At 42.3% G+C, this 24,592-nt stretch overlaps 3 protein-coding genes across 6 annotated transcripts in view; 1 reads left to right on the top strand and 2 right to left on the bottom strand.

Moving 5' to 3' along the window:
* Positions 1-16,275, bottom strand: part of CFAP57 (cilia and flagella associated protein 57) — a 26,242-nt gene extending 9,967 nt beyond the window's left edge. Inside the window, exons 1-18 of one of the 4 annotated variants that reach the window (XR_012804046.1) lie at positions 15,848-16,275; positions 12,484-12,517; positions 12,177-12,357; positions 11,445-11,761; positions 10,768-11,045; positions 9,288-9,447; positions 8,998-9,150; positions 8,458-8,597; positions 7,254-7,419; positions 6,538-6,651; positions 6,103-6,315; positions 5,563-5,736; positions 4,398-4,559; positions 2,481-2,636; positions 2,217-2,310; positions 1,554-1,744; positions 1,223-1,396; positions 349-507 (exon numbers count right to left, since the gene is read on the bottom strand). Coding sequence is in view for 3 of the 4 variants with exons in the window: in XM_075616051.1 (XP_075472166.1) it covers positions 349-507; positions 1,223-1,396; positions 1,554-1,744; positions 2,217-2,310; positions 2,481-2,636; positions 4,398-4,559; positions 5,563-5,736; positions 6,103-6,315; positions 6,538-6,651; positions 7,254-7,419; positions 8,458-8,597; positions 8,998-9,150; positions 9,288-9,447; positions 10,768-11,045; positions 11,445-11,761; positions 12,177-12,357; positions 12,484-12,517; positions 15,848-16,008 (3,027 nt within the window). In the remaining variant the exon portion in view is untranslated. Of the gene's footprint in view, positions 1-348; positions 508-1,222; positions 1,397-1,553; positions 1,745-2,216; positions 2,311-2,480; positions 2,637-4,397; positions 4,560-5,562; positions 5,737-6,102; positions 6,316-6,537; positions 6,652-7,253; positions 7,420-8,457; positions 8,598-8,997; positions 9,151-9,287; positions 9,448-10,767; positions 11,046-11,444; positions 11,762-12,176; positions 12,358-12,461; positions 12,518-15,847 lie in introns of all 4 variants that reach the window. The other 3 variants (XM_075616051.1, XM_075616053.1, XM_075616052.1) reach the window with 3 other exon arrangements.
* On the top strand, positions 15,985-22,217 carry EBNA1BP2 (EBNA1 binding protein 2). Its single transcript, XM_075616054.1, has 10 exons — positions 15,985-16,433; positions 18,305-18,391; positions 18,857-18,940; positions 19,053-19,225; positions 19,301-19,424; positions 19,577-19,666; positions 20,381-20,456; positions 20,899-21,004; positions 21,093-21,264; positions 21,353-22,217. Exons 2-10 carry the CDS (start codon positions 18,317-18,319, stop codon positions 21,401-21,403), a joined length of 951 nt encoding a protein of 316 aa, XP_075472169.1. The 5' UTR covers positions 15,985-16,433; positions 18,305-18,316; the 3' UTR covers positions 21,404-22,217.
* CFAP144 (cilia and flagella associated protein 144) lies at positions 22,044-24,592 on the bottom strand. The gene is made up of 4 exons (XM_075616055.1): positions 24,391-24,592; positions 23,005-23,064; positions 22,811-22,914; positions 22,044-22,537 (listed from the first exon to the last, which is right to left on the bottom strand). Exons 1-4 carry the CDS (start codon positions 24,530-24,532, stop codon positions 22,424-22,426), a joined length of 420 nt encoding a protein of 139 aa, XP_075472170.1. The 5' UTR covers positions 24,533-24,592; the 3' UTR covers positions 22,044-22,423.

Raw genomic sequence — 24,592 nt, 5'->3', positions numbered from 1 at the left:
TAGCCAGAACCAAATCGTGTCAAAAACGACTGTATTCACACAGATTGGACATGCGATAAGCGCTTGGTGAATATCTCGATACAAAGCGGTGCGAAAATGCCTGTTTTGGCCCAGAAATTAAATGATTATAGTTTAATGAATAGGTCCCACTGTGTCCGTTTAGAGATATTGAACTCCATTGCAGGTAAAAGTGCCTGAAAAGCAAATCTGTTAATCTAACCTACAAAGCAAGGCTCATTAATGGTGTCAATGATTAGACAATCACCAAGAAACAGGCACCCTGCGTGTGCCAGTTTGATTTGTGAGGTGTGTTTTCTCTCTGTGTTTGGGTTATGCCTGTGCTCTCACCTTGTCCTGTATGGTCTCATCCCGCTCTTGTATTTCTCTCTTAAACCCCTGGATATCTTTCTCTAGGGATTTGATAACCGCTTGCAACTTCTGCTGCTCTCCTTTCATCCGCTCAATGTCAGCAGCGCGCTCCTCAATGTCCTTCTGTAGGCTTGTGAACTACATAATTTACAGAGGGAAAGAGCAGCACAGTCACAAGAGAGCTACCCAGTTAAGCAGCTGGCAAGATTGAATACACAAGGGGACAACTAGTCAAATATGAGACTGCTGCAGTTAACTACAGAAGAAACAAGAGACTGTTAGGAATACAAACATGTCAGTGGCAATAGCGGTCTTCAGTGAAAGCATAAGACATTCAATGAATAGTTCAGAAATACCCCAGAAATAGATATAGCAGTATCATTACTGCAATTCTCATGGTTTCTATCCAGACTGCTAACATTTAAGATGGAAAATGGATGGTTGAACCAAATAGGCACAGGCGAGACCGCGAGGGAGACAGCTAATCATAGGGGTATTAGATAGATCCCGAAATGTCATTGTCAGCACTATCCACCTTCATATCTTTCTGCAGATTGCTGAAAAGTAGGTGAGGTAGCTAAAGACAGATGAAGAAGATGAAAGCCTCAGCAGAAAAGGAGAGAAGCAATCACAAACATAAAAATAAAGCAAAAAGAGAGAGTTACTTAAAGGCAGTAACATGAGAAAAGGAGAAAATGGAGTGGCGGGGGGCGGAAATGAAAGCGACAAGGAGAGAAAGTTGAAAGAGAGACAAGAAGAGAGATTTAAGAGAAAAGAAAAGCAGGGAGATATTACAGGAAAACAAAGACAGAAGAGATGGAGGGTTGCGATAGAAGAGTCATTTCCACGTCACCTTCTTTCTCATGATGCCGCTCTCCCCCTTCAGGCGCAGGGACGTCTCCCTCTCCTCCCGCAGGCGTCGCTCATATTTAATCTTCACATCCTGAATCTCTCTGTCTCCGTCTTCTTCTATCTGCTTCTTTGTCTCTTCAAACTCTCGGAGGTGTTGACGCGACTCTTCCTGAGCCTAAGAGAGAAACACTGTGACTTGGAGAGAGCATCCCTGCATTCGGGAAACCTGTGTAGCTGGGATAGAGGAACTTTTCCCTCCCTGCCATAAAGGAGGAGGTGACCAAGTACACTTTGAGAAAAAGGTCCAGACCAGATGGTTGCGTGACCCTTACCAGCTGAAGCTGGGACACCTTGTCTTGCAACTTTGCTTCATAGTATTCAGTCAGCTCCTCTAGGCACTGGTTCTTACTCTCCTCCAGCTCATGCAGCTGCTTCTCATAATCTTCCTGCATGCGCTGGGACTTCACTTGCAGCTCCTGGTACTTCTCATACTCCAGCAGCAGCTTCTGGTTACTGGCTGATTCTGAAGGGGCAGGTAATACAGAGTTAGAATAGATTCATGTCCCAAAAGGGTGTAAAACTCCCTTACATGCTCCACAGGAAGGTTACATGCTCCATATGAACATCATACTGCCACGGATCCTGATCTTACACCACATGTCGAGTTTTCTTATTCAAGCAATATTTCTAATCCACGTTGAAAATGTCAGTGGTTGCGACTGTATAGACATCATTATATAGACAGCAAGGCCCACCTGCTTAGGTCAATGTGTCCCTTTTTGTTTGTACCATTATCTATACAATGATAGAAGCCCAAATACCAAGATACCATTTATCAAAACTTGGCAAAAATAAATACAGTGATATACAAGCAAATTTCCTTCACTATCGCCCTACTCTTCTTTTAGCAAATGCTCAGAAATCTGTACATCTGTAATGTTTCCATAAGAGTAATTGTATTTATTTTTCCGACCCTTGTAAGCTGTATATCATACCCAGATCCTGCACCTCTGAGGTATGTTTCTCCATCAGATTGACCAGATCGTCCTGATGCTTCAGGTCATGCTTCTCCGAATCTCCCCTCAAAATCTGAAAGAGAGAGGAGTGAGTGTAATGTGTGTAACATACAGGGGAGTCACCTCTACAAGCAATTACCCAACACACTGTGTCTTAGGTAGGGTTAGAAAATGGCAATGGATAGTGAAAGGCGGTTTTCTCCACGTACCTCTCCTTGGGTTCTGTCCGATTCTACTTCATACCTGGTTTGTAGTCTTGAGCACCTCCATCTCTTGGATGAATTTCTCAGTCAACTCCTTGAGTTTCTCGTTATAGTTCATGTCCTTCAACCGCAGCTGATACTCATTCTCCATTTTCAGCTCCTCAACACGTGTCTTTAGCTCTAAAGACACCTGGTTCTGTAGTGTAGAATATCAGAGAACAAAACGTCTAGGAGCGGTTTGTATCAATCAGAACAGAACAATGATATACAGCACACACTGGATAACAAGAGAATTTGTGCAGGGTGCAACGGACTACGGAGGACCCAATACCTCCAAACAACATACAGGCATACCCCACATTAACGTACGCAATGGGACCGGAGCATGTATGTAAAGTGAAAATGTACTTAAAGTGAAGCACTACCTTTCCCCCACTTATCGATGCATGTACTGTACTGCAATCGTTATATACGTGCATAACTGATGTAAATAACACATGTGTAACAGGCTCTACAGTCTCCCCGCTTGCGCACAGCTTCGGTACAGGTAGGGAGCCGGTATTGCTGTTCAGGACGTGCTGACAGGTGCATGCGTGAGCTGCTGTTTGCCTATTGAGCGAGATGTACTTACTCGCGAGTGTACTTAAAGTGAGTGTACTTAAACCGGGGTATGCCTGAATACAAGTAACACAAAGCCCAGCACACACGGTCTATAGATAATAGAACAAATTAAACGGATAATGCCAGAAAGAAATGAAATGACATTTAATATATAACACAAACCACCAAAAACAGAACCACATCCACTACATCAAACAATGATAACATGTAATAATAGAAACATATAGCAGGCACAAACAAAAGGAGTAAGGAAGGGGGGAGGGGACGGTGAATAGGGTACAAATACAATATAGGGTCAAGACAAAACATAAGTGGGCACAAACATGGGGAAGCAGCAGGGGGGCAACGTTTCGGGTAAGCCCCTTCGTCAGGCCCGTTCCCCCTCTCTTCAATGGAACAGAGGGGTACTTCCCTGTCCCCAGACCCACAATAAAATACGCATTCTCCATTTTCAGCTCCTCAACACATGTCTTTAGCTCTAAAGACACCTGGTTCTGTAGTGTAGAATATCAGAGAACAAAATGTCTAGGAGCAGTTTGTATCAATGAAATTCCTACAAGCCATCACAGACCGCAGCATGAATTGTACTAAAAACACACAGCACAATTTCCTTTTCTGTCCCCTGCCCTCGCTATCATCTCTCCCAAAGACTCCTAGATATTCCCCAAAACCAATAATGCAGTTTATTAGTCAATAATCTTCTCATACATCACTAACTTGGGACTAATCTCGCTTATTCAGCACGATAATTGCCCCTTGGTCATCAATGGAATATAAATCAATAAAGGTAAATACTGTAATAATATATGTCACATAAAACAGTTCTTCCTTTTCTTGGGAATGAGCAACTGATTGGATCTGAAATGTTCCTAAGGCTACGCTTATAGGGCCGGCGACGGTCACGTCAGCCTGCAGTCGCTGGAAAAATCAAATTGAGATGACTTCCAGTGATCGCGACCAAGCCATCGCGTTGCGCTTACTATAAGCGCACGCGACGGCAGCAATGCATTTGTTTTGACGCAACGTCGCGACGCTATCACTATAAGGGCAGTTAAAGTCTTTTGCTCCAGATTTAGGGCATTTGAATGGGTCATTGAATCTAATCAGGTATATACTTCCAATGTCAGCTTTTCCCTACCACTTTGTGTAGGTCTCCTCTTGACCTCCCTCCTCTCCTGCTTCTATCAGTATCAGATTTATCTTGCATATATTTGGGCTCCCTTCTTATTCTACCTTCTGCAAACCTGGTCTCCATCTCTCAAGCACCCTTCTTTTTGCTTCCTCGACATGTCACGCGTTACACCTCTTCTATCCAACACAAGGCATTTCACCTCACCTTTTCCTCCAGGTCGGACCTGGTAATCAGGACTTCTTCTGCATAACCCACTTCTTTGTCTCGCTTCAGCCCTCGCCCCTCCTTGTCAGAAATCTTCCACAGCATCAGGCATCCATCCTCAGAGATGGACAGCAGATACTGGTCATCATAGGTCACAGTCATCTGGAAGAAAGGATTTGTGTTAAAACCAGTGCAAGACATGCACAAACAGGGTATCAAAGAGCAGAGTCATACAAGTGGATCTACCAATGGGTATTTTTGTCTTTGTTGGTTCCATGGAGGATTTTGTACGTTTTTACTCCATAACCTTACTATGTATTTTACTCCATAACCTTACTACACCCCTACCACTTGCAGCACTTATCACCTGAGATCAGACTCCAAAAGACTGTTCATGGTCCCAAGGCTCAACAAAGTATCCGGACGTTCCTCCTTCTCCTACCGTGCACCCCAAAACTGGAACAACCTACCAGAGACTCTCACATCCGCCACCAGTTTACGTTCTTTCAAATCTAAGGCTGTCACACATTTTAATGTGGTCTGTAACTGTTTCATACGCCCATAATATATATTTTCTTTAACTGTGCACGCAATGTCTTGTATATAATGTATACCCTGTTCATTTATATAACTGTATTTGTAACCATGTATTATTTGTCTTACTCTGTGCCCAGGACATACTTGAAAACGAGAGGTAACTCTCAATGTATTACTTCCTGGTAAATTATTTTATAAATAAAATAAATAAATGTATGGTTTAATTTAGCTTAGCAACGCAAACAGCGAAACCAACCAATAAAAAGGCAATTATGGGAGAAGGAGTGGCTCAGTGAGTGAAGACACTGACTGGTACTGAGTTTCAAGCAGTGGAACCTGGTTCAATTCCCGGTGTCGGCTACTTGTGACCTTGGGCAAGTCACTTTATCTTCCTGTACCTCAGGCACCAAAAACAGATTGTAAGCTCCACGGGGCAGGGACCTGTGCCTGCAAAATGTCTCTGTAAAGCGCTACGTAAAACTAGCAGCGCTATATAAGAACATGCTATTATTAAAGAATAAATATGAATAGTATAAAAACTCTGGTAAAGCTACGTAAATCAATGAGTATTATAAAGTTGAGTAAATAAGACAGCTCCTTGAAGAATGGGTCACATATGGTCTCTTACCCTGGTGATGGGCCCTGCATGGGCTTGATACTCATTGAACTCTTTGTGCACAGGCAGGGGGTACTTCATGGAACGGATACTCCCACTGGACGTGCCAGTGAAAATCATACGCCCAGAGTGGGATATTGCAACAGCCGTGTATGTCACTTCAAAGGCGGAGACCTCACGCACAATCTACCATAAATACAAGCAAGAGGCAGGGGTGAGATTTCAGGAGGTTGCGAAAAGAAGATAAACAGGAGCATTAAGGGATTGGCAGTAAATACATATGAATATGTAACATAATGATGCATGTAATTTGTAAAATGATATATACAAAAAAAAAAAACAATGGAGATTAGGATTTAGACTGCATTATTCAAGATTACGTGAACATTTATGCAACACATGTGTGGTTAAGCAGGGTCATTTAGTTTTATTACAAACCATGCCATAAAAGTGACTTTTAACATTAAAGGAGTTAAATCATAAGTAAATGGGAAATTCATTTGCTATACAGTTCTATAGAGGTTAGGAACAATATAATGTAGGTCAAATTACCTGGGAATCACTGATCTCTTTTAGTGTCTGGTCGGATCCAACAGCAAAGATGGTTTTGGCATCAGATGACATGACCACACAGCTGTAACTGCAGGATTTGAGCACACACTCAGACTCTCGCTTACCCAAGAGGGAGTTCCACTCATACACTGCCCCATCCAGGCCACAGGACACCATCTTACTGTCATCTGTACTCCACGTGACAGACCGCACCTACAACCACAAATTAGCTTGTCGGAAGGATAATCCAACCTGCAGATGGATTTGCATTACGGAATTAAGATGATACTTTCCCTGGAAAAGACCCAGCGCCTTGCCGCTCAGACACGAAATGTAAGATTGTGAGCTTCCCAACACTTGGAATTTATTGTGCCTGTAGTGTTCACTGGCAGCACTACATAAAGATAAGTAATTAAGAAGATAGCATTTTTTTACCTTTCCATTGTGCCCTTTTAGGTTCATGACATTTTCAAAGGTTGTTGTGGAGTAAATGTGAATCACATTCCCGTTCACAGCAGCAAAGAGATGTCCCCCGTGACTGAATGCGCACTGCAAAAAGGAGAGCCTCAGTGAGACAACGGAGGAGTGACTAACTGCGACACACCAAAGGAGAAGCGAGTGGAGATCTGAGGGATGGATACCGCTGAGAGTGATTAAGACACAAGTAAAGCGTAAAATAAAGTCTGTGTAAGAATTAGAGTATTCCTGAGTGATAGAGACACAACAGAAGTGAAGTGACTGAATGGAGGAGTGAAAGAGATTGGCTGATTCATGCACATTCTGAGTAGTTCGTCAATAACATACCAGCTTCTCGTTCTTGATATACCGCAATTAGTCTGTGATATTTGGTACCCCATCTTATCTGAAGGAACACCCAACAGCAGAACCACTGCTTCCTTATCACCAGTCCCCCTCCCTACATGCCCTCTCTGTCCAGGTGTTATTCACTAGGAAAGTCCCAGTGCAAATAGAGAGCATCCGTTTGTTTGATTTGTACAGTGTTGTACTTTTTAATTGAAGATAGATTGTGCTGGCGATGGGTGTTGTAATATGTTTTTACCGCAGCAGTATACATGCTGTGACCAAGAAGCACGAAGGCATATCACATTTTGCTGCATTTTTAGCGGATTAACTTGTAGGGCAGTTCTTACCTCACGGCAGCCTCGAACTGTGAATTCTTTGAATGGGCGGATATCGTCTATCAGCAGATTCATTAGACGCAGCTTGTCTGAAAATCCCACCAGAGCATACAGTCCGGACGGGTGCAAAGAAACGCTGTATGCTTCCTCCTGATACTCCTTATAGAGTTCTAGAGTGCTAAGAGTAAAGGAGAATAGTATGAGAGAGGGGGAAATATATATTCCATACACGCTCATCTCAAACACCACCTAGGACGAAACGAATAGCAGTGACATGTTTTGTGATTGTAGCTCTTTGACCGACACCTGTCAATATTTTTTTATATATTTAAGTTAGTTTCTTAACATGGTAAGCCGACACACAGTCCTCTCTATAACTGGATAATTTTTATGTGACCGCTATCCCACTCTGTTTTCTCTCAGCTGGCTTTTCATCCTCTCCCTTTGTATATTTAGCCAGCTGTACACAACTTGCGTATTTATTTTTCATCCCCTCGCGCCATCTCCCACTTTTACATTTTTCTGGGCTAACCGTCTTTTTGATGGAACCACCACCCTCCAAAATGACATATCGGAGATCATTCATTAACGTGCGATAACACTGATCAGGCGTAACCACAAGGAAACTCTTGATTGGGTTTTCCCATGCGGTAGTGTCCGACTGGCACCATCACACTTTAATGAATAACCCTCATTGTGTGACTTGCTTCTGAGATCAAGAGTGTGTTATACAATATCAGAGGGGATGAGTGTATGGTTTATCCATCACATTCTATATAAGAACTATGGCTTATTGGCTTGTTTTTTGGAGTATCTTGTAGTTTCATTTTTCTTTCTGTAGCTGGTTATATAGTTTTTCTTCTGTTCCGAGTGAACCAGATCGGAACTTGCAGCTAATTAGAGCAGCTGGAGTTTGATCACATACCTCAGGGGCGGCCAGCTCCAGTCCTCAAGGGCCACCAAACAGGTCAGGCTTTCAGGATATCCCTGCTTCAGCACAGGTGTCTCAATCTGAGCCACTGATTATGCCACCTGTGCTGAAGCAGGGATATCCTGAAGACCTGACCTGTCGGTGATCCATGAGGACGGGAGCTGGCCACCCCTGATATACTTATACTTCATGTGTACATTTAAAAAAAAAAAACTTATCAGGAGAAGATGGTGAAAAGAGAAATGTAAAAAATAAGAAAGCAAATGCATTAAATATCTACTGTACTTGTTCTCATAGTTCCAGATGCGCACAGAGTGGTCCAAGGAGCAGGTGGCAATGAGGGGTTTGCGGATACAGATGCTCAGCCCAGTAATAGAGGCAGAGTGCCATGATTCAGTCAGATACTCAAAGTGAGTGTCTTGCCCCTGGAGAGAGAGAGGAGAGAGAGAGGAGAGAGAGAGAGGAGAGAGAGAGGAGAGAGAGGAGAGACAGAGGAGAGAGAGAGAGGAGAGAGTGTAAAACATAAGATAAGAAGAGCAGCAGCAAAGGAAAATGGGAAGAAGCAAGGAGACAAAAGCAAAGAGAAGTGGGACAGAAGAAGGAGTAGCAGAAAAAAAACCACGGCCACATGAGAGAAGAAAACCTACAGCAAACCAGGCAGCGGATAGAGAAGCAGTGCCACGGGAAAGAGAGAACGGGCTGCTGGCTGGGAAGCTTCAAAAAAGAAGCAAAAAAGACAAATGAACAAGTAGAGGAATAAAAGAACAATGTATTTTGATAGGGCCAGGAGTGACTTATTTCCCTGGAGTGAAGCACCGCGCTCACCTTACTGATTTCAGCAGAGGACAAGGCGATGCTGTACAGCTGACTTTTACTAGTGGTAATCAGTGCAGTCTCCTCCGAAGGGCTGAGACACATGCAGAGAACCTCCTGCTGCTCAGACAGGCTGGGGTCGTTGCTGTGCTCATCTTGTGGGATCTAGAACATACACAGGGTGTAAATACATTACTCTAATGTTAACTCCTCCACGCTCTTCATAATCTCCATAACCTTAATATTACCTTCATTTTTCATTTAACCCCCCCTCTATCCTTTACATTTTCCCCTCCACTTACTCGAATATTAATACTCCTCTTGTACAGGTCTTTGTCTTCTACTTTCTCGAACATGCAGACTCTGCCTGGTCCCGCAGAGCACAGGAAGCCTTTGGAGTAGGGTAGAATGGCACTGATACGAACCGGAGGTTGAGCGGAGGACTCCAGTGCAGGGGGGGCGCTGGTAACAGGAGGTAAAACAAATATACTGTCACTTTGGAAAAGGGAAGATCTGTTGGGTGGAAGGATCTACAGTACATGCTTCTCTGAAGAAAATGCATGTAACAAAAGTACCCACCTCAGATATACTTATAGCTACAATATATATGTATTGATCTTTAGATCTATTGATCGCTATTTAAAAAAAAAAAGCAAAGAACCTTCGACAATATATCCATTATTTTCTATGAAACCGATAAAAAGGAAAAAATACATGATGACCTTCAAAAAAGATTTTTCTTTTCAATTTTAGGAGGCAAAATAGGGCAGAAAATGTTACCCATCTGCAACACAGTTTCACAACTCATGAAAAGGCTTGTACAGCTGAGAGCTGCAATAGTTAACTGGTGCTGTGTACACTGCCGAGGCTGTTCTAACTCTCCCTTAAAAGGGTTTCCCTCATTGGTAATGTTACAGCTGCTCTATTGCTTTCAATACTCACCAACCCTCTTATCCCATTCCCAATGTTAACTTACCCTACCTATAGATTGTAAGCTTCTTGAGGCAGGGCCTCTTTTAACACATTGAAGGTCTATCCTACCTTTTCTAACACAATTTGAATCCTTTGCATAAATGTTACTTAAGCCCCTAATCAGGGCTCAACAAATGCTAAAAAAAACAAAAAAAATAACCCACTCGTCGAGCTCCCCTCACGGGTCTTACCTGCAGCTGGGTGCGGCGATGGCAGTGGCGTCTCCCAGTAATTTTCCTGCTTCTCCCCTGCAACTTGCGATTGTCTCCCTTGCAGCTCCTGTGAAAATGGCTGCGCAGCGTCAATTGATGCCACGTTGCCATGACAACGAGATGCTAAGTGCCGTCAAGCTGTCGTGGCAACTTGACGCTGCATGACGTCACGTAGCGTCCCATTGTCATTTGATGCCGCGCTGCCATTTTCACAGGAGCTGCAGGGGAGACAGTCGCAAGTTGCAGGGGAGAAGCAGGAGAATGCCGGGAGACGCCACCGCCACACCCAGCCGCAGGTACTCGACAGTGGGCAAAATGCACTCATCCCAGGCGAGTGCATTTGTCGAGCCCTGCCCATAATCATATCCCTGGCTGTCCATGAAATTGTTGTAAAGTGAATGTGTATAGCCTTCGTTCATTTAATGCAACCATTTATTATTATAACTGTTTTTTTCCTGTGTGACTCTAGTGTAAAAATATATTTCTATTCAATTGTAGTTGTTATAAAACTGACTCTAAAGTATTGCAATGCCCCTTAAGTGGAGGCCTGTATTTACTTAAAAAAATAAAAAATGATGATGATGATGATGATGATTACCGGCCATCATCGGAAGGCGTGCCATGTTCCTTGTGCCCAGTTCTGCTGCTGATGTTTATCTCCCAGCGCAGGTCTCCAGACTCCCATAGACAGAGCTTTCCAGTGTCTGTGCCACAGATGACTCGATCCTCGGAGAGCCAGGCATGACAGAGGAAGTTCTGCGCATCCACCTTCTGAAAGTTAGTCTGTTTCAAGTGACCCTCCACGTAGCGAAACAGTTTGAAGACCCCTTGACCCGTGGCGCAGATCTGTGTGTTATCTTGAGGGTTAAAGCTCACCTAAAACATAAGAACACATATTAAAGCTAGCTATGCGTGGGTCAGTATGTAGTTTTGGGGGTAACTTTCGACTTGTGCTACCTTGCGACATGAATGGGGCATCATTACAAAATATACGACTCAAAGTTGAGTAAATTTGTGATCGGAGTAGGATCTGGAGGAGTTATTTGGTGTGTTATGACACATTGTATGCAGTGTGTTATCCGATTGACAGTGACAATGCAGGGTGTAGCTGTATGCTCAGTGTGTTAATATTTGGGTGACAATAAGTTGCAGCGCTGTTCGCCTAGTTACAGTGGACGGGCCACTGTATGTAACCTGGGTGACAGTACAAATGTCCCTGCTTTCAGTGTGCAGTATGGGTGATGTGGTGTGTTCACACTGCATGCAGTAAATAACCTGGTAAATAGGGTTGCTCTGGCTGTCAGTTTTCACAGTTGCCATTATTTTCTGCTTTTCCCACATCCAGAAGATGATATTCCACTCAGGAACCCCTGACTGAGCCACCAGATATTTCGAGTCTGGGGAAAAAGCAACGCTGACAAACTCGCGGGCCGCGCAGTCGGGCGCACTCAGCACTTTGCGTTTCTTGAACGGCCCAGCAGCCAAATCATAGACTGTGATTGTAGCTTTTTCCAAACCTTTTTCGGATATGGCCAGGTAACGGCGGTTGGGGCTGATCGCCAGAGCCTGCATTCCCTGACTTTTCTCTGAACCTGCAAGCACAAGCAATGCCATAGCTTTTAAGAACCACGAAACCAAAGGTCCAGTCACCAGAACCATTTCTTAATATGATGCTATACTCTACTGGGAGCCCGTGCAAGAACAATACAAAAAAGAAATATTAGGACTTGAGTAACAGGCAAAATTACCGGAATATGAAGATGGTTTAAAGATGGATTCTGTCCTGTGAACTAATGTTATTGATGCTGGTATTGATTTTTCTATGTACCCTGCTTCTTTAACTAGAATATTTTCAATATTTGAGTATTTATAAATCAGATACTCTTAGTATAAGTGTCCTTAGGTTATCTTAGACATACATGAATAAATGCTTTATGAACCGAAAGAAAAAGGGTAATTAGGAACCTAACGTTTTTAACTGAGAAGAACCTAAGGAATTAGTCTTACCTGGAATAAATTTTTGCCATTTTTGATCGACGTTGTATTTGACACAGTTATTTCCCGATGGGAAAATGATGGTTTGTTCATCAAAGTAGCAAATGTTATTAACGACACGAGGCCGGAGCCCAAAGATGTAGTGAGACTGAGCCACAATCACCGACATGTTGGACTGACAAGTCGGCAAACTCTGGAAAACAAAAGACAGCTTATCAGGAGGGAAACCACACTGAGGCTCATGCACATCTATTTTTTTTTTTTAGTGTTGTCTTTGCGTGTGTAAAAATAAATAACCTTTTAGCCATGATGTTCATACCAATAGAGGCGAGTTGGAGGGGGTGGATTTGACACTGAGGAAAAGGAAAATAGAGAGAGACAGAATTTTTTGTATCACATTATGGTCCATATTTGCTAGGCAGTCTTCTGACGTTAGACATTGTCGCTGGAAGCCATTTTCCAGCCCATTCACTTAAATGGGCTGTATGGTGTTTTTCAGCAGCAGCAGGTGCCTTATGGCAAACCAAAAAAATGTGAAGTGCGCTAATATAGAAATAATAAATATAAACGTCTATATATAAAACGTATATTAATCCAATACCTATTGTAACTAAATGGTTAAAACAGATATACTGTCCTGTATTGTGCTTTTATCTTCTGTTTTATCATGTTTTTTGTTTGGTTCATTATATCTATCATCAGTAAGTTGATTGTATTTCGACAATTGGATTCTGGGTGCTTTTTTTTGTTGCTTTTCTCTGCTTTATGGCAAAAGACTGCATTGTAAATATGGCCCCATAAGTACTGTACGTATACATGGGCATGTACATACTTATACAGACTCATGTGTATATATATATATATATATATATATATATATATATATCTTTACAGTAGGAAGATGAATATTTATTTATAAAAATAGGTGGTAGGCAATGCACACTTACAAGAAATAAATATGCAATGTTCACATAAAAGGTATCTTTAAGCAGCCTTGAATGCCCAGCCGGTGGATGGATTAAGGGGACACAACCAACTCACTGCGATCATACTGGGCAGATGGCGTCTCTCATAGCATAGACAGCTTGTGCTAGCTGGTCAATGGCACAGTCCAAGCTTAACCGCGGGGTCCTCCGCCAGACAACAGGCAATCAATAGGCTCCTAAAAAGTTAAATGGAAGTCTCTCCAATAGTGACGCGGAAGTACTGCGAGACCCTAGTGACGTCAGCCCTACGCGTTTCGTCTGCGAACTTCGTCAGGGGGAGATGACCAAGTTCGCAGTCGCGGACGAAACGCGTAGGGCTTACGTCACTAGAGTCTCGCAGTACTTCCGCGTCACTATTGGAGAGACTTCCATTTAACTTTTTTGGAGCCTATTGATTGCCTGTTGTCTGGCGGAGGACCCCGCGGTTAAGCTTGGACTGTGCCAGTGAGTTGGTTGTGTCCCCATAATCCATCTACCGGCTGGGCATTCGAGGCTCCTTAAAGCTGCAGTTCAGGCAATATCCTGCATGTGTGGTTTTTTTTTTTTTAATAAATCAGTTCTGTAGTAAGAAAAAATACTTTTAGCATTTTCTGTTTTAAAAAAACCAACTTTGAAAGACCAATTTTCTTGTATTCTATTTTAACAAGCATGCTTGTTCCTATAGCAAAGATTTACATTCCCCATATTTAAAGATGTCGCCAAACTTTGCTGATCAATAGACGGAGAACGAATTGACCGGCAGCTATACAGTTCTTTAGGTAATTAGAGATTGCCCACATGAAACTATTGAAGTAAAAAAAATTAAAAAAAAAAAAAAAGACTGAACGGCAGCTTTAAAGATACCTTTTATGTGAACATTGCATATTTATTTCTTGTAAGTGTGCATTGCCTACCACCTGTTTTATAAATAAATATTCATCTTCCTACTGTGATGATAATGCACTAGGGGGTGCGCTTTTTTCTTTTCTTTTTCATTTCAGTTGTGGAAGTTATTCCTCCTTTGGATTCGGTTGCCCCCCCCCCCCCCCCCTATAACAATTGGTTATTAGCTTCTTCCTGGTTTGAAGCTTGGAATATTTCCCTGGTTTGAAGCTTGGAATATTACCTGGACTACCAAGTTTGCTTAATTGTTATAATTTATTTATATTTTTTCTGGGTCTTATTCATATTTTTATGTTTAAGGTTTGAAAACATTGTGTTTGTGGTATTGCGCTGTTGTGTTTTAATATATATATATATATATATATATATATATATATATATATATATATTTCTATCCAAAAAATAAAAGCAACATTTTGGTGTGTGTGTTTGTGTGTGTAAAACCCAAACCCCAAAATAATTTTGAACCAAAACCAGAATACCAGGCTAATTGACCCTAGCTGCTGAAGATGTTTATCTTTTTGAATTATGTTTCTTCAGTTTTATTATTTCTTTGCCCTAATTAGTTTAAGATTGTATACGTATTTAAAGCATTATTCATGCTATTGAAGCATTCCCATTTATTTTTAGTTTTTTTCTCTCTAAAATTCAGCGAGAACTAAAATAGAACAAAATGTGACATTGGGCAAGTCACTTTATCCCCCCCGTGTCTCAGACGCCAAACAAAAATTAGATTGTAAGCTCTACGGGCTAGGGACTCATTGTGTCTGCAGAATTCTATGTAAAGCCCCGCGTATACTATTAACGCTATATAAGAAAAAATATGACTATTATTACGTTATGGCAAACTAAAACACGAGTGAAAGTGTATATATGCACCACCTTGACAAAGGTCCCATTCGTGGCCCAAAACGTTGGTTTTGTGTTAATTTTTTCAATACACTTGTTTGTTCAATTCTGGAGTGCTGCCTGCTGATTTCGTTTCCAAACTGTATCTTATTGTGTATATATATATATATATATATATATATATATATATATATATATATATATATATATATATAGAGGTATCTGTACAATGTTAGGTGAGCTTAATAATCAAAAACAAATAGTCGATACCGTTCTGTGGCTAACGAAATGCTTTTATTTGTGCGAGCTTTCGAGATACACTGATCTATTCTTCGGGCGATGTTACAATGGATAAAGCAATAAAATTGTTACTTTAAAACAGGCAACCTAGAATGTAATCTGTGCGTGAAACCTATCCCTCCCCCTATGCAGTATGCGATTTATGACATTAGGTGTTAAATAGTTCCCAAATGTTTGTGATGTAAGAGTGTTTGTGTATATATGTGTAAATATAAATTTATTAAGCACCCACAGTGTATACAGCGCTTTACAAAAGGTGTGTGTGGAGGGGGAGTGTATACCAATGGTGTGGGTAGGTGTAGAAAGGGTGTTGCACTACTATTAGTGTGCGTAGATACTATGTAGTCCCTATGGGTATATAGGGATATAATTACATTGTACATGTGTATGTGTAAGAGACAGGTGTGTGTGTGCATTCATATAGCGCAGTATTTATAGACATGGGCTTTAGCACTCATGGGAAGAGAGTTCTCGTGTCAGGGTAGTGGCTCATGAAGTTGCAGACACAGACACAGACACACACACACACACACACACACACACACACACACACACACACACACACACACACACACACACACACACACACACACTTTCTCTCTCTGACACACTATTTCTGACACACACTCTTTCTGACACACACACATACACACACCAGGTAGTTACCGTGCCCTGTTGCCTCTCACGGCTCCTGGATCTTGCGATGTACCGCGGTTACCATGGAAACCAGGACGCTCAGCTGGGCCTGGGAGGCCGCCGCCTCGCTGCATGCCGGGAGATGTAGTCCTGGGAATGGTTGTCAGTACTAGTGCTTCGGGTGCCATCATTTACATTAACTGGAACCGATCGCGAATTGCTGTAGGAATATGACTTGCGTGCCATGTCGCAATGTGGATGCTATGAAATAACGTCACGTGTGTACTCCTGTATTTTATCCGCAGTACCAGCATATACTTGTTACATCACATTCCCCGGCCAGGGGGTCTACGTGTCCCATTCCCTTACTATTTAACCCCTCTTCCCTCCTCTCATTCCCGTGTAAATATATATGTTATCTCACTACGCCACCGAACACGGCCTCTCTTATTGCGTGACGCGCTTGCAGAAACCGCAAAGGATGCTGGGAAGTGTAGTTCTAACACTCAACACGTGACCCACCTGACTCTGAACTACGTAGCCGGAACGGAAGTGAAGGTGGAGTACTTCCGGGAGGCTACACGTGAAGCTGAGTGGAGTGTGGTATTGCTTAGAGGTATGTGGATTATAATTATTATCATGTCTTTATCTAGTCTCTCTCCGGTGCTATGAACATTACATGTAACCTGCTGTGTCATGCTCAGTGTAGCAGCTTTTAGGGAATAAAGTCATCAGCAGTTCATGTTAATAATGAACAAATAAGCTAAAACTGAAGGACACACTTCTAGTCTTGTAAATGTTCTCCGTATTGGGGGCCTCGGATCCTTCCTATGTACAATATGTCACTTACTATAACTTCCTCCTACTTTCTCTGAGTTCTTAGCACTTACCATAGAAAAGTGTCTGTGGATGTGCTCTCAGGAGTGAGCTTGCAAAGAGTCTTATCGTAAGTACTTGAGTATCGAGATGGGGGACATCTGTGATCCGTGATCCGAGGTCCATGGCTCTAGCACACAGGGTCAGGTCCTGGAGGTAAGGTGAAGTGATCTTGCCTCCTATTTTGACCCCCCAAGTCTATAGTTCTGATGGTAGCAATAGGCAGCAGTATGCGGGGCGTCCCGCTCGTGATGGCGTTATGGATCACAGACAACCCCCTCAGTCGCGTGCCTCCTTGCCTGAAGCGATGACGTGAAGAAATGAGAGAATCCGGAGCAGAAGCGGCAACGATATCATCCAAAAATCAAATGGCAAATCAGGTAGTTGCTTGAGAAAGCGCCCCATTGGCGTGAAACGCGAGGGAGATTTTTTTCCCCAGGAGACTGCTACCTTTTGTATGTCTGAATAAAGCCGTTTATATTTTCCTAACTACCTGGGTTGCCGTTTGATTTTTGGATGATATCGTTGCCGCTGCTCCGGATTTTCTCTTTTCTTCTTACTAATTTGTAAGCTCTTTAAGGCAGAGACTCCTTTTCCTAAATGTCTACTTTTTATATGTGAAGCGCCTATTCCGACTACATGTCACTTGTTACTGCTGTAAAGCATTATCTACATGGATGGCGCTAAATAAATATGCATAAGCATTTTAACCCTTTCAATGTCAAGAGGGGCCACAAATGCATTGCAGATCCCTTCTGGCAAGTATAGGGTTAATGTTTAAGGACTGAAGCTTAGGTTAAGTTATTGTATTTTATTTATATGGCGCCAACATATTCCGCAGTGCAGAACAATGCGAGGGTAGGGACAAGAACAAAACATAAGATACAACTTTAAAACATCCTGAAATAAAATGTAATGAGGTTCCTGGTCCTAGAAGCTTGCAATCTGGCGGAGCTCCCTCCCCTTTACATAAACTGGGCCTGGTCGCACTGCGATCGCTCCTAGGGCGATCATACGACCTGCAAGAGGGGTCCGGTGACACTCCGGTGTTGCCAGATAACGGGAACTCTAAAAGTACACTGCAGGGTAATCGGGAGGGTGCTGTATATTCCTCTTTAATGAATGATAAAGATCCTGATTATGACCACACATGCAACACTGTCTAAAGTCCCTTCTGCTTAAGAAAAGCAAGACACTTACAATGGTATTGTCTCTTGATAATGATTCTGGCCGATAAACTTGCCTGTCTGCCACTAATTCCCGTTGGCGCCTACCAAGTACTAATGGGGAGACAGCTGTTAGGAAAGTTGTTTCTAAAAGTGAAAGTGCAGCAGGAGAGGGCAGTACATAACATTAACTTGCCAGGTCGGTGTTTTGGAGTCTATTTTACATTCTATTTTATGTAACACGAAGGGGTTTTAGTAGTGGAACTGTAAACACTGTAACATTCGTTATGCTCTGTAGCATGTGCAATTACCAAGCTGTGGCAACTTTTACTGTCAAGCATAAACTGTACTGCGTGGAATTTAGGTGCCAAATAAAAAAGGGGGTGTAATAGCTAAACAAATGTATGTATTGTGTTTTAGATGGATGTGCCATGTTTCTTTACAGGTGGAAGTTACCATGTCGGAGCACGGGGAGGAGTCTGTATCAGGATCGGATTCTGACTTTGATCCCTCCGAGTTGACCGATAAAGAGGTACATTTCCTAACCTTATGTTTGCGATTTGCATATACTTAACTGGGACCCCTTAGTCCCAACCGGAACAGTTCCTATGTTTAGCCTGGAGCAGGGGTGGCCAACTTCAGTCCTCAAGGGCCACCAACAGGTCAGGTTTTATGCATATCCCTGCTTCAACACAGCTGAATTTATTGAGCAACCTGTGCTGAAGCAGGGATATCCTTAAAACCTGACCTGTTGGTGGCCCTTGAGGATTGGAGTTGGCCACCCTTGGTCTGGAGGTATGTCCTGTGCAGCATTTACCACTTATTCCGGGGCAGATAACGACTGCTGTCCACTGTTCTGCCTCCTTTTTTTAAAAAAATTTTTTTTTAAGCATTGCAGTTATTTATTAGCTGTAAAATGGGTCTCTGTTCAAGTGAATGTGTGAGGTTACTTGATATCGGGATAGACATTTAATTAGGCTATACATCTCTGGTATAGTTGCAGGAAGCGTTTTCTCAGGGGAAGCTGAAACCCGGGCTAAATGTGGTACTGGAGGGAAAGAAGAAACCTTTCAATAACGTGGTGAGTAAATGTTTCCTTACACCCATTTTGTCACATGTATGGCTGCTAGTTCCCTCTTACTCCTAGGTATTTGGCTTTAAACTGCTATGATATCTGCCTTCCTTTTTTGTAGGCTGGCCTGAGGCAGAGTCTAGAGGATCTCAAGAAAGACCTGCCCTGGTTGGAGCGCTTGGATGTTACTGCAGCGCCAGTATCGCAAGCGGAGGGACAGAATGGAGAGACAGTCCAGAACATGCAAAACTCAAACATTAATGCAGAGGATGATTTTCAGAGAGAGATGTGCTTGTGAGTGAAAGCATCCCACACCTTTTTTTAATAGGATGCCTTAATCTGCCAGTCTAACACTTTGTTCTCCATCAGTTATCGGCAAGCACAGGCCGCTGTGCTCTTTGCTCTGCCTCGTCTTCATCAAATGAAAGTTGCCACAAAGCGTCCTGATGATTACTTTGCCGAGATGGCAAAGACCGACCAGCAAATGCAGAAGGTATTAATGCCTTGACTCTTCTACATACTTTTAATGTCCATCTGTTCTCGCTTTTTTTTTTCTTGACACTTCATGGATTTTTCTTGGAGTACTTTCCACGTCCCTCTCTTTCTGTCTGATTAATAATTGTTGTTTTTTTTTTGTATATTTAGGTTCGCCACAAACTTCAAGTAAAACAGTCTGCGATGGAGAAGTCTGAAAAGGCCAAACAGCTGAGAGCTCTGCGGAAATATGGCAAAAAGGTGAGCATCTCATGGAGACAGCTGCTTATTTAGAGAGCTTGTGTGATCTGTTTTCAGTGCAGTTCCGTGTGCAGATCAGAAGGAACGTGTGTGTACCTGTCTAAGACATGCAAATGAGCACACAGTAATATTTCCATTTGGTATGTATGTAGTATATATAGGTATGTATACACATCATTTTTGTAGGCTACATGAACTGCTTTAAGGAACTAGCTACATAATTGGCTCCCTTTAGGCTTTCATGTGGTTTTAAAAGGTACAATTGGAATAGAGCTTAAGACTACACCTTGCAATATAAATAAAATCTCTGGCATCTCTCCACATGCCTTATATACGTTCCTAGTTCCAACCTGGCAACACGCGTCTTACAAACGGTTTAAGGAGCTGATCCTGTATAGCTTCCCTGGTACCACTTTCTAGTACCTTGGTGTAACATAAGTTGGTGATTGCTGGCTCAAGTTTCTGTAGTCATCATTCATATGGAAAAGGCGGTCCTAAAGGGGAGAGGTCGCTGATTCTTCAATGGTGTTATGTTGCATTAGAATGTATAATAGAACGTTGAACATCTTATGTTATCCAGGAAATATAGTTGTATTACAGCCAATTGTTTAGCTGATTCACATTTAGTTCCTTTCTGGTATCGCATGGTATCACTATACTTTTTGGTAGTTCATATTTTTTGTGTTTAAACATATGTGCTGTTTGGAATTGCAGGTGCAAACTGAGGTTTTGCAGAAGAGACAGAAAGAGAAATCCGCCGTGATGACTCAAATTAAGAAATACCAAAAAGGTAAGTGTTAGGGGAAATGGGCATTTGATGGTATAGGAGAGAGTCACATTTATGTACTTTAGAAGTAGTGAGGACATGGAGAAAGAGAGCAGATGTGACCCAGCTAGTCTACCCATTTCTGTATTTTCTATTTGATCACAGAGGCTCCCTAATGCTTCTAATCCTTATTAAGTAAATGAAACCCTGTAATATTCCCATGTGCGTATTCCAAGCATTCTTGATACTCGGACTTCATATGCCACAACAATCCTGCTTGAAAGCTTTACTCTAATTCCCTTTCTCTGAAATTCCCCTTGCCATTCTCTTCCATGGTACACATGTTTAGGCCTTCAAGATGCATTCTTCTGTGCTTTTTACTGATCCTATTTTTTTTTCCTTATGTGGTTATCACACAAACCGGAGACTCATTAACATGATGTTGGTTTCCTTTTTTTTTTCTCAGGTCTTTCTGACAAGTTGGATTTTCTGGAGGGAGACCAACCTCAAAAGAAGAAAGATGGATCTGCTGCTAAGAAGAAAGATGGATCTGCTGCTCAGAATAAGAGAGGGTAAGATACAGGGTTCACTACACTAAGAAAAAGAGCTGGCTAAAAAGAAAGACGGGCCTGTGGGTAACTAGTCTCATCTATTTCTTAGACCTAACGCCAAGCGACGCTTTAAGGATCAGAAGTTTGGCTTTGGTGGGAAGAAGAAAGGTTTAAAGAGAAACACAAAAGAGAGTTACAATGACGTGTCTACTTTCCGAGCAAGTGTGGCACACGCAAAGGGGCCCCGCAAGGCTGGGAAAAAAGGAGCAAAAAACACCAATGTGAGTAGGGGGAATTACAACAGGGAAAAGTGGGAGTGTAACATCTGTGTGACCTGCTTCTGATCTGACTTTGTTCTTCTTTATATAGAAAAGACCTGGTAAGAATGTGAGACAGAAGATGAAGAACAAATCCCGCTAAAAATCTATGTATAAGGCTCATCTGTCATTCGTTGGGACCTTGCGCAATTTTCCCCTGCCACTGGCCAGACCGTTTCTACCAGCTGGAATGTTTCTCCATACAGAGACGCGACAGCACCTCTGCAAAGCAATTCTCTTTCTGATCGTTTGGAGAATTGCAACTTTTTGGAGATTTTTGTCTGAAGAGCATCACAGCCTTGCATTGTTTCAAAAGATTGGTATTGATTCAGTAGTGTCTCCTATAGGATACATTACACAATTGACTAATTGCAGAGCATTGTCCTATGAACATTTTTTTTTTTTAATACTTACACATTTATTTAGGATACCATTAAAGAATATAAATATACACTTGCAATTAAATGGTTTTTATTACAGCTATCTGAGGTTTTTAATTTAAGAGACAGAAAGATGTTTTAGATGCGGATGCCATGTATATAGCTAAATACAAACCTCAGTTGTAACATGCCCAGTGGGATGTCTGCTGTGACGTCACCAGATGACTAAAATGTACTCTTCCTAGTATGAATCTCTGGATGGGGGATGAAGAGGCTTTATACATACATACATACATACATACATACATACAGAGCACATTTTTTTTTTTGAAAGACTTTAAAATAGCAGTCCTTACTCTTAGGTTGATTTGATCATTTTAACTTTATGAAAACTTGTACAACAAGAGATAACAAAAACGTACCAGGAATATACTAAAATTGTCAAACCAATTATAACTTATTCAACTAAATGTTTGTCATACTTGAGTGACTTAAATCAGTGGTTATTGACTGTTAAATAAATGATGCCCCAATGTGTTTGTTTTTGTTGGAGGTTTTTTTAAGAGCCAATACAAATATGCAAACAATTTACATACACAATCAAGTTTTTATAAAGGCATTTTGTGGCCTTTCATGTCAGGACAGCTGTGAATGGGTTGATCTAAAACTGGGGGAAATGTACACAATTGTATTTAAGGTAATTCAACCCGTGGCTGTGGCAGCTATATGGGAGCACCTCTCCCTTACTGGAGATTCACACTCTGTTCTTTGAGGCGCCACGCTGTCTCCATGTATGTAGTGATCTCGGTGTTCTGTCGAGGAAAGTGCAGCCGTCGATCTGTCCGGTCAATGTTGATCTAAGACAAAACAGTCAGACTGAGAATTGCAGTCCTTGCAACACTCCTTTTTATAGCCTTACCTGTCCGAACAACCTGTGCTCATGTTGGCCCACCCCCCATATCTTAATATGGTACACACACACACACACATATATATATATATATATATATATATATATATATATATATATATATATACACACACACCACCCTCTTTTAAAGCCTAAACTAATGCCTCTTAGGCTGTCTACACACTATCTGCCTGATGATCACAAAAGAAGGAATACTTACCAGCGGGGTTGTGATCCACCCAATTTCTTGACTTGTGGTTTGCGGCTCAGTGTATTTCTTGGTTGGTTCCAACGCGGCATGATGTATAATCTTCAAGAAGTTTTCTGTGTGGGTAAAAATGGTAATAAGCGATCTGCTGTTAACATTATGCTGCCTCTGAGCCCTCAGTAACAAGTCCCGTCTTAGAAGCTTACCATCCGCAGCTTCATTCTGATTATCGTGCCATGACATTGGCTTCCCGGTAAGTGCATGAACTGCGGGAACAAAACGGTGATTGGGTTTCAGTTATAGGGCTTACCCTGTGTGTGTGTGTCAGGGGTGGCCAACTCCAGTCCTCAAATGCCACCAACAGACCATGTTTTAAGGCATAGGTGCACAATCTTTTTCCACTGCACCCCCCTGCCGGCTCTCCCCCCTGCTTACCTTGGCTTCGCCGTTCTGATGTCATGTTGCCGTGGCAATGCGGCATCACATGACCCTCACCGCGTTGCCATGGTGACACGTCGCCAGACGCCGTCTTAGCCAAGGTAAGTGAAGTTACAGAGGCCCTTGCCGCTCTTCTGGCATTTAATTGAAATGCCTTCGTGGAAGAGCGAGAGGCCTCTGTAACCGCCGCGCCTCCCGCAGAGAATCCCCCAAGTTTGTGCACCCGTTTTAAGGTATGTTATCCCGCTTCAGCACAGGTGGCTCAGTGAATGACTGAGCCACTGATGCAGGGATATTCCCAATACTTGGCCTGTTGGTGGCCATTGAGGACTGGAGCAGCCACCCCTGGTGTATGTCATGCTTTTTGACACTCTGCATGGCTTACAATATTTATTTTAACTTTCAGATTGATCCTGTTTTGTAGTCAAAAATCTATACAAATCTGAAATCATGATTTTAATTAAACCAAAATTGTTGTCAGATAAGTTTTCCCATTTACCCTACACCAAAGCCTACACAGAAGTTCTTTATTAAGTTTTTCATTACCCCTATGGCAAGACAAATGTAATTATTTGATTGTTTTACACCACACTACAATTGTTTTTTTTTGGGGGGGGGGGGTGGGGGGGTTTAAGAGGGCAGGCATTTTATATTACAATATATATCATCACTAAGTATAGTAAGGTGTAAAGATGGCAATAAGTGGGAAGGGAGTGTATATTACTATTTTACATTGTGAAATTGGGGTAATGGTGCCTGTGAAGGAGCAGGAGGTGTATGTAATATCCAACACATGAGAGGAACTAATACCTGTGAGGGAGCAGAATGTGACTATTGTACATTACCCTTATGATTGGGAGGGTTTATGCCTGTGAGGGTGCAGATACTATATATTACCCTCGTGATAGGGGGCAATAATGCCTATGGGAGGCAAGATAGTGAAAGTTTATTTTCTTATTACTCTTGAAAGAGGGTGTACTGATGGTGTATATTACTGTATGTTACCCTTGATTGACGGTTGAGAGTGTGTATATTACTATAACGTTACCCTTGTGATAGGCAGCATTGATGCCTGTAAGGGGAGTAGTAGTGTATATGACCGCATGTTACCATTGATATATGGAGTAATGCCTGCGAGTGTATATTACACGTACCCTTGTGATAGGGGTTTATCCTGTATTCGGTCACTAGTTTCTGGGAGAGCTGCTCCTTGCGGATGGTCTCCCGGTGCAGGGCATTAAGCATGACCTCGTCCCGCGGTGCTTTCTCCCGCGGGCCCGGTCCTGTCCCCGCCATCCTGCCGGCTCCCAGTGCTGTGTGTTCATATCTCGTTTCTATGGCAACGGGTGAAGGACC

Source organism: Ascaphus truei, chromosome 10 (genome assembly GCF_040206685.1).
Source record: "Ascaphus truei isolate aAscTru1 chromosome 10, aAscTru1.hap1, whole genome shotgun sequence".
NCBI lineage: Eukaryota > Metazoa > Chordata > Amphibia > Anura > Ascaphidae > Ascaphus > Ascaphus truei.
This window is presented reverse-complemented; position numbering and strand designations above follow the sequence as displayed.